The sequence below is a fragment of the Microcebus murinus genome, chromosome 18 (assembly GCF_040939455.1).
Source record: "Microcebus murinus isolate Inina chromosome 18, M.murinus_Inina_mat1.0, whole genome shotgun sequence".
Taxonomy (NCBI): domain Eukaryota; kingdom Metazoa; phylum Chordata; class Mammalia; order Primates; family Cheirogaleidae; genus Microcebus; species Microcebus murinus.
In genome coordinates, this window is record NC_134121.1 from 43,454,725 (window position 1) to 43,466,412 (window position 11,688).

At 59.1% G+C, this 11,688-nt stretch overlaps 1 protein-coding gene across 3 annotated transcripts; it reads right to left on the bottom strand.

The window, feature by feature from the left end:
- Positions 1-788: 788 nt before the first annotated feature.
- HAP1 (huntingtin associated protein 1) lies at positions 789-10,612 on the bottom strand. Of its 3 annotated transcripts, none has more exons than XM_012765765.2 (13): positions 10,070-10,581; positions 8,957-9,036; positions 8,444-8,560; positions 8,181-8,347; positions 7,882-7,990; positions 7,726-7,792; positions 5,529-5,659; positions 5,085-5,159; positions 4,613-4,747; positions 4,365-4,456; positions 4,091-4,129; positions 2,937-3,325; positions 789-1,645 (listed from the first exon to the last, which is right to left on the bottom strand). In XM_012765765.2, the coding sequence occupies exons 1-13, from the start codon at positions 10,524-10,526 to the stop codon at positions 1,599-1,601; spliced, it is 1,905 nt and encodes a 634-aa protein (XP_012621219.2). In that variant the 5' UTR covers positions 10,527-10,581; the 3' UTR covers positions 789-1,598. The 3 variants fall into 3 exon arrangements, with proteins under 3 accessions (XP_012621219.2, XP_012621216.2, XP_020136857.2); XM_012765762.2 differs by having other exon boundaries at positions 2,869-3,325; positions 10,070-10,577; XM_020281268.2 differs by having other exon boundaries at positions 789-3,325; positions 4,365-4,453; positions 10,070-10,612.
- Between the last annotated feature and the right edge of the window lie 1,076 nt (positions 10,613-11,688).

Genomic DNA, 11,688 nt, shown 5'->3' on the forward strand with positions numbered 1-11,688 from the left:
AGTCATCTCCTGGTATCCGAAGGAGATCAGTTCCAAACTCTCCCTTTGATAACAAAATCTGTGGACGCTCAAGTCCCTGACATAAAACGGTGTAGTATTTGCATGTAACTTACACACATACTCCTGTACACTTTAAATCATCCCTGGATTATCTATAATGCCTGATACTATGTAAATGCTACATAAACAGCTGTTATGCTGGATTGTTTTTGTCTGTATTATGTTGTTGTTATTTTTTAATTGTTTCTTTTTCCCAAATATTTTTGATCTGTGGTTGAATGAACCCACGGAGGGAGATCTGTGGTTGGTTGAATCCACAGAGGCAGAACCCTCAGATGCAGAGGTCAACTGTACTTGTTCTCAAACCCTGTTCCAGGTCTGCTTCTGGAAGACCTCAGCTTGGGACAGTGGGTGACCCTCACTCCTGCGTTTCTCCTCACAGCCAAGGTCAGCGTCCTGGGGGCAGACAGGGTCAGGAACGAGAGCCTGCACGGGCCCCGAGGACTTGCGTTGGAACCCCAATTCCGCGACAGCTGGCAGACCCGTAGCAGGGTCACTTGGCCTGCCCGGGCCTCCGCTTCGCCATCTGACAAATGCTGGTCTTGTCACTCACCACCCCACAGGGGTTGTGGACATGCCGAAATGGCATATTGAATGCAAGTCCTTGGTGTGTCACTCAATATCAGGGTCCATCCTTTCTCCACCGCGTTGCCCGGCAGAGTGTGCACCTACACACACACGCACACGCACGCACATGCTCCCTGGGAAAGACGCTGGAGGCGGGCCCGTTAGCGCACAGATCCTTTATTTCCCGAGCGGGCACGAACACGGTTGACAAGCAAGAGGAGACTGAGAAGCGCTGTGAGGAGTGCATCAGGCACCAACGGGAGGCCTGAGCACAAGACCTCAGCTATTCATGAGCAAAGCAGAGGAAAAGGGCAGAACATCTAGAACAAGGAAACAAGGGCCGTGAGGGAGGACAGTGGGAGGGAGCGGCTGGGCCGCTGGGGAGCCTGGACACTCTCAGGCCACCAGTGGCGGGGAAGGAGGTGAGGCACACCACTAGACAGAGGGACCCCTCACCCACCCACACGCAGAGACACTGTGGCTACAAACAGTGGTCAGGGACTGGGAAGAAAGGACGAAGAACAGGGCAGAGGGCCAGGTCCCTAAAGTCAACAAGGACTTGGGAGCCGCTTTTCATGTAGGGTCAAGGGGTGAGGAGTGTGTCACTAGAGGGTGCTCACAGCTTCCTACACCTGGGACCCGAGCCCCCACCCCAGCTCAGGCTGGCCCCGCCTCAGAGCCAGGACTGGTAGCCAGCCCCCCACCCGCACCCCCTACCCCCCGCTTCTGCTCCAGGGCCACCATGTGATCCAGGCCCAGCAGCCACAACTTGTGTACCAGCTGCAGAATGAGGGCCGGGGCTCCTTCAGCCTGTCCCAGAAGAGGATCGAAGCTTGGGCCCTTAAGCTCATCAGGACAGAGATTCATCAGGACAGAGGCTGGGCTGGTGACAGACATGGGGTCTCATTTCAGAGGAAAGGAAGGAGGGTCTGGGGTGGGTGGGACTTGGCCAGGCAGCGGAAGGAGGGGCCTCAAGCTGTCTGTGGGGCCTCTGCAGGCTGCTGGGAAATAGCAAAGCCTGGAAGAGAAGGGGGTGGATGTGAACAGGGAGCCTGATGACCACAGGCCTGGCCTGGGCAGCGGGCAGGGGTCTGGTCAGCCACATCAGAAGGGGACAGAAAGCCACCATTGACAGTTACGCAGGTTGCCCACTGCCATAAAGCTCAGTTTACAACCTGCACGTTACAGAGCGGCCCTGATGAGGCCAGTGTTACTCCACCCAGCAGTGACCAAAGGGCCATAAAAATGGGGACAGGCCAGTATAATGCAGGGTGCCAACAAGTTATAAACTTCAGGGCTGACCCAGCAGGCCAGGTGGGGCACCAGGACAGCATCAGAGAGGAGGGATGGGCCAGGGAAGGAGATATGACACGGTAGCGAAGAGGACAGGCTCAGCTCTCCTCCTCGCTGTGTGCCCTTGCACAAGTCACTTAGCTCTCTGAACCTGTTTCCTCAACTAAGAAAAGGGGATGATAATAACTACTCATAGGGCACGAGGATTAAAGGCGCTAATGCAAGTGCAAAGGGTCCGACTTGCACGAGCATCACTAGATCATCTCTGATGTCACTGTGAGCTCCACAATGGCAGGGCTCACAAGGCCTGCACTCAGCAGGTGATGTGCGCAAGCCCTGGGGTTTCTAGCTGGGGAGAAGTGCCCTGATCCACCCCCACCCTGCAGGAGACCCCAGCCAACTTTCAGACTCACCCAGGGGACTGGTCCAACTGTGGCCCTTGCTGGCGGAAGCCTTTGTCCCAGCGGCCTGGGTGGCCCCAGAAGGCCCCTCTTCCTCCCAGGCCCAGGGAGGGTGGCCAGCCCTGTCCTCCTCCAGCCTCTGAAAGTCCTGGGTTGGCACCCTGGGCCACTGCCCCACGAGCCCACCCCCCACGTTTGTTTCGGCCTGCTGCTGCCACTGCTGCAGGGTTGGGGAGCCTTGGGGACAGGGAAGGTGGAGGTGGAGGGCAGAGGAAGGGGGCAGCAGAGACAGGAAGCTGAGGTGCAGGGGGATCGTGGGGAGGGGGAATAGTCCCAGCCCTCACCCCCAGCCCAGTCCCCAGGAGAAAAGTGGATGGAGATCTGGAATCCTAAGCAAATTCCACAAAAACAAGCACTGGGGCCACAGTTCCCGCTGAAGGGGACCTGAGGTGCCTATGCAAATGATAAGCAAAGTTCATGCAAATCAGCACACTGCTTGGGGCCAGGCTGGGGCAAGTGAGCATGTAGGGGGCTCACCCACCCTCACCTTTCATCGGCTTGACGATCTGCAGCTTGGCTGGCTGGCTGGAGGGAGGCCCCTGCGGGAGCACTCACCTTTCTGGGGCACCTTCTGCTTTAGCTGCCTCCTGTAGTGGGCATCCTGCCAGTCGGCCAGTTGCTGGAGCACACACTTCATGTCGAGGCGCGAAGGGCCCAAGCCGCTGGCCTCCAGGGCTGAGGTCACCACGTTCATCCGAGTGGCCTCATCCACTTCTGGCTCCACCTCTTCCCAGGCCTCTGTCTCCTCGGACACCAGCTCTCCCTCGTCCGTTACCCCTTCTTCAGCCAGCACCTCTTCTGTGGCCCCCAGCTCTTCCTCGGGCACCAGCTCCTCCGCAGGCTCGAAATCTTCCACCGGCTCAACATCCTTTGCCGCTATCGACCCCTCCTTGGCCTGGAACCTCTGTTTCTGCTTCTTCTCCTCACTGTAGCGAAGATCGTATCTGGGCAGGGAAACAGAAAAGCCTTTCCATCCCTCTGTGAGCTGACACCAGCTGGAGCACCCAGCCACCCTCTGCTTCTGCCCCTAGGACAGCTCCTGTCCATGGGGCTAAAGAGGAAAGTCCAACCACCAGGCCTGCCCTTCCCCAAGTCTGCACCCAGACCCTGACAGTTCCTCCCAGTTCTGTTCCAGCCAGGGGCGAGGGTGAGCTGGGTGCCAGCCCATGCCCCTGGTGGGAGGGAGGAAGAATGGTCACCAACACCACATAGGCCCTGCCTACCCCTCTGTCCCCCACCCTGCTGCACAGAAGAGTCCAGTAGGGACAATGCCCCCTCTGCCTCCCTCCTTCATCCTTTAACTATCACAGCCCATCCCACATCTAGTTGCCACAGGAACAAATCCATTTTCAGTAAGGCTCAGACAGGTCAAGTGACTTGCCCGAGGACACACAGCCAATTAAGGGACTAAGCTGGGACTTAGTCTCAGATGTTCCCAGCTCCTGGGCCAGCGCTCATTTGCCTCTCAGCCCCTGCTCAGGTGAAGGAAAAGCTTTGGTCCCCACTTGAGGCAGCCTTAAATCAGACAACCACCTAGGGGGAAAGATCTGAAGGAAAAAGGGACTACTCCTTCCCAGAACAACTCTCCACCCAGCCAGCCCAGACAGTGGGCCTTCTCTGGGGTTGCGGGGTGGCACAACCAGTGGCACGTGGCTATATGGCTGCCGAAAGGTAAGGGCAGGTGATGAGGGAGCCCCTGGCCAGCTTACCTCGGCTTTGGCGTGTCCCCTCTGGGCCTCCCATAATTCCTTCAATAGAGAAAAGGACATTTAGTATCCAAGGCCCGGCGCCCGGTCATGAGGAGGAATCTCAGGAAGAAGTGATAGGTCGGAGATTGTGTAAACAGAGAAGAGTGACAATGCAAGGGGCCAGGACAGCCACCGAGGTGGGTGTAGGGAAGCAGAGGAGGGGGCGCCATGTTAGCACGGAGGTCAGAGTGGGAGGCGACGCCCCTCCCCCCATGGCAAGGCCCCAGCCGCGAACCTCTCGGTGTAGTACACAGGGTCTGAGATGATCCTCCGCAGCGACGTCCTGAGCTCCTCAGCCAGGGTGTGCTGGAAACTAGGAAGTGCCTGCTACAGTGGAGATGGGGGACATTACAAGAGGACCCCGCAGAAGCGGGGACCCACAGTCCCAGGCACAGAAGGGGACTGAGGATCCCCATCAGCCAGCAGGGCTGGGACACGGGCACACAGAGGTTAAGAGGTGGGCGGCCAGGGGAGGGTCCTCACCAGAGGCACGCCGTACGCGTAGTGGGTGACAGACCCAGTGGACACCCGGGGTTGCTGGCGGAGGGTCTTCGCCTTCTCCTGTGTCTCAATCAGCATGCTCCCACCATCCGTGTGCTTCTCCCGCAGGTCCTGCAGCTGGGAACCCGCCCGCAGGCTCTGTTGGGACCCAGGCCCACCCAGCCCCCCTCTCCTGCCTACCCTTCCTCCAGGCCAAAGGACAAGAGGCCTCAGCCCTACACCCAAAGAGTGTCATGCAGGGGCACGTGGGCAGGTCCCTGGACTCCACTGCACTCACTTCAACTGAACTTCCACCTGCTGGGCTGTGCTCTTGGAGGGAGCAGAAAGAGACAGACCCAGTCCCTGCCTGCAAGCTGCTTGTCCTCTCCAGAGTCAGGCGGCTGCCAAGGGCCTGAGGAGCCCGCTCTGGGCCAGGGGCTCGCAAGGGCGGGGCAGGAGCCCGGGGGAGCCTCACCTCTTCTTGGAGCTGCATCTGGATTTCTTTCTCCGAAGCCAGCTGCTTCTGCAACTTCTCAGTCTCCATCCCATACTGGAAGGACCCAACACCAGTGAACCCCCATCAGTGGCCCCCCGCAATCCCAGGCACCCCTGCCTCCCTCGAGTTTCCCCAGGCTCATCAGTGAGGCTTTGGCAGCCGTGGAAGTAAGAAGTCACGTGGAATGAGGGCAAATAAGGCAAGGAGTCACATGGCCTGGGTTCTAGAAGACTCTGGGACCCTCTCTGGGCCTTGGTCCCCTCCTTGGGACAAGTGGGTGGGATAGGGGGCTCTCTGAGGTCTCCTCCAACTCTGACTCTGACACAGAAAAGGGCCTTGGACCTGGCAGAGCTGTGAGGTAGGGGCAGGAGAAGGACACCTGGGGCCTGCAGGGCCAGGAGGGTCCCGCCCACGCCGTCTCACCGACTGGCAGCGCTGCTGCAGCTTTGAGACCTGGGCCTGCAGCTGAGAGACCTCCTTCTGCTGCCGTTCATAGTTTTCCAGCCTGAGCACCAGCACCTCCGACAGCTCGGCCATCTGCTGGCTGGCCTCCGCTGGGGGCGGGAGAGGGAGGTCAGCCCTGGCTCCCCTGGCCTCCAGGGACCCATCTGGCCGTCCCCAGAGGCCTCCGCCTGCCCCACCCTCGGCTGCTGTGGATCCCAGCAGGCCCCACAGGACTTAGCATTCCTCACTCAGGGATTCTTTTCAAGAAATGTTTATTGATTGCACTGAGCAGGGCACTGGGGCGAGTGGCCAACAAGACCTGATCCCACCCATGCTGTGCTCCAGTCTAATGGGGAGACAGATCACAAGACAGAACAACACGGGCTATAAGGGAGCAAGTGTCAAGGGCATATGGGAGCAAGGGGCCACAGCTGCGGTAGCCAACCCAGCCTTGCAAGGTCTAGGAAGGAATTCTGGACAAAGGAGCCACCCACTAAGCTGAGACCACAGGGCAAGTGAGGGAAGCCAAGCAAAGAAGGGAAGACACAGGCCCCAGCTGAGTGCAGGAAGGGCCAGAGGTGACCTAAACCACCAGGGAGTGCTGGAGCGGTGGGCAGGCCCAGAGCACACAGGCTAGGTATAGGGTTACGGGTTATCCCTTAGCCAATAGGAAGTTATCTGGAGGTTTTTGGGGTTTCTTTGTTTTTTGTTTTTTGTTTTTTTGAGACAGAATCTCACTTCTGTTGTCCGGACTAGAGTGCCATGGTATCAGCCTAGCTCACAGCAACCTCAAACTCCTGGGCTCAAGCGATCCTCCTGCCTCAGCCTCCCAAGTAGCTGGGACTACAGGCATGCGCCACCATGCCTGGCTAATTTTTTCTATACACTTTTAGTTTGCCAATTAATTTCTTTCTATTTTTTCAGTAGAGACGGGGTCTCACTCTTGCTCAGGCTGGTCTCGAACTCCTGAGCTCAAACGATCCACCCGCTTTGGCCTCCCAGATTGCTAGGATTACAGGCGTGAGCCACCACGCCTGGCCTATTTGGAGGTTTTAGGCAGAGGAGAAACATGGTCAGATTTTATTTTATACTATTTTTTTTTGGGAGATGGGGTTTTGTTATGTTGCCAAGGCTGGAGTGTGGTGGCTGTTCACAGGCACGATCCCACTACTGATCACCATGGGAGTTTTGACCTGCTCTATTTCTGACCTGGGCCAGTTCACCCCTCCTTAGGCAACCTGGTGGTCCCTTGCTCCTGGGAGGCCACCATATTGATGGCAAACTTAGTATGGACACCTGATTCACATAGCACATTCTAGCCCAGAACTCCTGAGCTCAAGTGATCCTCCTGCCTCAGCCTCCCAAGTAGCTGAGACTACAGATGCGTACTGCCACACCCAGCCATATTTGGTTTTAGAAACTCATTTGGGCTGTGTGCAGAAGGCCTAGAAGGGCACAAGTAGGGGCAAGGAGGCCAGTTAAGAAGTGTCCAGGCTAGAGGCAGCCAGAGTCAGGAGGAAAGAGACTTGAGCCATTCCTAGGAGGTAGAAGCAACAGAACTTGGAGACTGGCTCCTAATCCAGTGGCCTGGTGACCAGTGGGGCCATTCAGGGAGCTGCAGAACGCAGAGGGAAGCAAGGTCAAAGGTGGGGAGAGGGGAACAGCATGAGTTCAGGTGTTGCCACTTTGAGTCTGCAACTCACCAGCTACACTTGAACTCCTTGGAGACCATCGCTATGGCTCACTCATCACTCTCCCCACCCACGGTGCCTAGGATGGCGCCAGGCACTGCCACTGCCCAATACGTGACTCTAAACTGCCCCAGCCCTGGATGCCTGGTCTCTGGCAGCTTACGGCTCCCTCCTAACTACCCCAAATAACAAGAGACAGGCTTAAAGGAGACCCGTGGCTTCTGTAGAGCTCTTTACAGTTTGCACAAAGCACTTCCCCAGCTGTTGCCTCTTTTGATCCTAGTAATCCCAGGAGAGATCAGTGGGGTGAGCTCATTCATCCCTAGCCTAAAGATGAAGGATCAGAGAGGTCAAGGAACTTGTCTGAGCTTACACAGCTAGGAAGTACCAGAGCTGGGCCTTGAACTCAGACCAGACCCCAAATCCTGAGTTCTTCCCTGCACTCCTCAGGACAGCCCTCTACCCAGAGTTACAACATTACGTACAAAACTGCTCCACACATTCCAGAATGAGCATCTGCTCCTCATCCTCCATGGTGTCGAGTTGAGAGGCCTGGAAAGAGGGAGAGAGGAAGGGGCAGGGGAGTCAATGTCTCCTGCTCCTGGGCGCCCCTCCCCCCACGCCCCCTCCCCCTTCCTCACCTCCTCTCTCAGCTGGTCGTTCTCCTGCTCCAGCAGCTTGAGCCTCCGTTGCATGGCTTCCAGCTGTGGGCAGCGGTGCTTCACCTTCCCCTTCCCCTTTCTGGGAGTCCTGGGAGGGAATAATGGAGTTGGGGTGTAGGGAGTGGGCTTCCCCCCAGGGCTAAGGGTTAAGGGTGGTCGTGTCAATTAGTCCCAGCAACCCTCCAGCAGCCCAGCCACCTATGTCCCTCTTTACAAAGGGGGACACTGAGGATCGTTTCAGAAAAGGGGCCAGCCAGGTGCAAAGGCAGGACACTCACGGCTTAGGGGCATCATAGGCGTGATCACGCTGCTGTTCCTCCTGCTGCTGCTCCTGTTTCTCCTCTTCCTCTTCCTCCTCCTCTTCTTCATCCTCATCCTCATCAGAGTCTGAGTAGAGCTGAAGGAGGTCATCTCGAAGGTTCACCTGGTGTCTGAGGTGTAAAATCTGGCCGGAAGAGAGAGGAGTGTGGCCTGGCCAGGAGTGGCCAGGGAGACGATGTAGGTTGGTCCCTCCCCACCCCTCCCCTCCCCTGGCAGTTACCTCCTCCCGGGCTGAGCCCAGCATGGCTTCCAGCTTGCTGTTCTCCTCCATCAAAACGCTGTTCTGTTTCACCAGGGACTGGCCAATGCGAGCTGCTGTGTTCAGGTCCCGCTCTCTCTGCAGAGGGACCACCACCCATGGGTAATGCTTTCCCGGTTTCTGGGACCCCCCAGAAAGGTGGGAGAAGCTAGGGGGGACGCAGGGGTCAGAGTGAGGCTAGGCCCCTGGGAGAAACCTTCCCTGTCCCCTAGTGTCCAGGGTACTAGACCAGAGTCTGCCATGAACACACTGTGGAAAGTAACTCAGTTTCCCCTTATGGAAAAAGAGCAGATCAGACCAGAGGGGCTCTGAGAGCCCCTCTGGTCTGAACATCCCACATCTGCCCGCCTTACATAAGAGGGAAGCCCAGCTTGGCCCCCCAGAGAGGTCGCCAGGCAGGAAACAGACAAGACACCTACCCATACAGGACAGAATTAAAAGGGGGCCTGTCGGAGTTCAGAAGGCAGTACCCACCTCCTCCAGCAAATATAACATCACTTTGATATCATCTGGAGTGATCTTCTTGGAGGGCGGAGGTAGGTTAGGGCACAGCGCTGCAGGAAGAGGCAGGTGGGGAGAAAAGGCCCAGTCAGGTCAGGAAAAGGGGGGCGTATTCTACCTGGCAACCCACTGTTTCCAGCCCTATCCCCAGTTCTCCTACAGGGGTCGTCAGGAGAAGAGCCGGGGCTCCCTCCCCACCCCCAACATCCTCCATACCGCCAGCACCCAGCGCTCCCTGCCCTGCTCCCAGGGCCAATGGGACTGGGCTTTTTTTAAAATTTTTTTCCTGAAGGGGCCTGGGTGAAGTAAGGGGATCACAGTCCCCTGGACTCGGGAACTGGGCTCTCAGGACACCTGGGTCCCTGGCACCTAGGAGAGCGGAGGCAGCTGGGAGTAAGAGGAAGGACAGCCGCAGACTGACTCATCACCCCTCACCCAGCGGGCAGCTTAGCCAGCTCCGTGGAGCCTCGTGGGTCATAAAAACAGACGCAGTCACCCACCCTGCACCTGTTGCGTATGGAGAAGACCGCAGGAAGACTTCTCCCGCACCGAACTGGGGGGGCACCGGAGCCTCTAGACCCCATCCAGAGATCTCCCCCGACCCAGAAGAGGATGGGCGAGGAGAGGAGGCGGAGGGAGAGGGACCCTGACTCCCGCAGCCAAAGGGGAGGAAAACCTCCCCGTCTGCCCACCCCCACCGCCCTGTCGCTGGCGAGCCGGGCCCAGCGCAGGCTCAGAGCGCAGCGGGCAGCGCTCTCCCGCAGCCCCCCGCCCCTCTCCTGGCACTGCGGTAGACCGGGGAGGGGGGCGCCGAGAGTGCGCAGATCTGTCGCAGCAACAGGCGCGCAGAGAGGGCGGGGGAGCGCGGGCCCTGGACCTGACGCACCGTCAGAAACCAGGGATCGGCCGGGGGGAGGAGGGGGGTGGGGAAGGGGCATCAAACAGGCACCGCAGTGACATCGCGGAGGTGGTGGAGGGGTAGCACTGGGGGCCAGAGCGGGCGGGGCGCCTGGACCCCACGAGGCCCCCTCCTCCCTGGAGCTGCCCTAGTCCCACTCGCCCCGGGATCCCTGGGACCCGGTTTACCTTCCTCCAGCTCCCGAATAAAGGCGGCGCGCTCAGGACCCGACACCCCCGGCCGCCGGCCAATGTAGGCGGCTGGCGTCTTCCAGATGCCCGCTGCCTTTCCAGTCCCCAGGCCAGTGGCCCGGGGACCAAAGGGCCCTTGGAATACGAAGCGAGTCCACGGCGCGTCCGAGTTGTCGGGCACGGACTGCGCATTCCGCTTGGCTCCAGCCTCGGAGGCCGGGCGAGCTCCGGCAGGGGCTTCCGAGGCGGATTGGGATCCGGAGGCTGCTCTGGATCCCGCTCCCTGTCCAACCCGCGGTGCCTGCGCGGGAGCGGGTCCGGGCTCGGCCGAGGGCTCTGGAGCCGGACTGGCTGCGGGCGGGGGAGCAGGGGTGACCGCTGCGGGGTCCCCGGGTCCGCGTCCGGGGCCCGGCCGGTCCCCGGCGCAGCTCTGCCCAAGCTCCTTCGGGCGCATCTCGAGTCCGCAGTCCGCTGCCGCAGCCGGACCTTTATAACCTGCGCCGAGCGGGCGCCCGCCGGGCCGCACCACGCGTGGAGACAGGGGTGGCCGAGGGCAACGAGTGGCCCGGGACTCAGGGCCGCGAGCGAGGGTTGCTAGTGGTGGTGCTACAGGGCACAAAAAGAAAAGAAGAGCAAGAAGAGCCGAGTGCAAGTCCTAGTGGTTCCGCGTTGGGGTCGGAGTGAAGGATTTCTCCTCCCCTCTCCATCTAGGGAGAATGGTTCTGCCCAAAGCCAGCGCTCTGGGGGACTCGGTAGAGGGACTCGCAGGTCCCCAGCTATGAGCACCTCCTCTCCCGCTCCCGCCGCGGGATTTCTGGCTGCCTTCCCTGGTGTCGCACCAGCGCACCCAACGTTGTCAGTATGGTCCGGAGCGACCCAAGACTTAGGGCAGCATTGTGTCTTTCCCGGGTGACGGGGAGATAAACCAAACTACAGCTCGGCGTCCAGCGTGCTGCCCAGCCTGGCGCGTCGTACCCTGACCCTCGCCTCACAGCCCCCGTGCTCGGCCACTCGACGCCTCCCATCACACTGCGTTTCCTCGTTCTTTACTTCCAACCCAAATTCGCTTTGCCCACCTCTCGCCATCCTCTTGCAAACCCCTGTTCTTCTGCGGAGACACCGCTTAAACGTCTCCCTGCGACAGTTCCTCCGACTTCATCCCCCACGGCCCAGGGCACCCTCTATCCCCTGGCCTGCAGTGACCAGGCGTCCGGCTCAAGACCGGGCCCGCGCCCTCTCTGCTTGGGGACGTGTCCCTCAAGCGCAACACAGAACCGGCATCTGTAGGTCCTGAATGCGCTGTGGGAACGCACAGGAGCCCAGTGGCTGTTTGTGCCCTTCGACTAGGGAAAACTGCAGGCCACAAAGACGTGGCTGTCGCACTGATTGATTCTCTTCAAGCCTTGGGACCATTCTTGGTGCCCTCATTCCTTTCTCCTCAATACCCAGTCACCAAGCCCTGCTGAATTTGCCTCTTAAATATTTATCAAACCTCTGTCTCCTCTTCTCTCTTCTGCTGTTTTCCGAGTTCAGACCCAATCCTCTGTTCTCGGGTTATTGTGTTATTGTGCTAAGCCTCCCACCCCCACCCTGCACGCCCACACCCCAGCCTGGTC

What these genes read in the sequence shown, in the direction of transcription:
- HAP1 (XM_012765762.2), bottom strand. Translation starts at nt 10,526, where the DNA reads ATGCGCCCGAAGGAGCTTGGGCAGAGCTGCGCCGGGGACCGGCCGGGC. An exon ending in ACGCGTACGGCGTGCCTCTG is followed by an intron (nt 4,457 to 4,612) that starts GTGAGGACCCTC and finishes TCTCCACTGTAG; the next exon opens with CAGGCACTTCCTAGTTTCCA. An exon ending in GGGGACACGCCAAAGCCGAG is followed by an intron (nt 3,326 to 4,090) that starts GTAAGCTGGCCA and finishes TTCCCTGCCCAG; the next exon opens with ATACGATCTTCGCTACAGTG.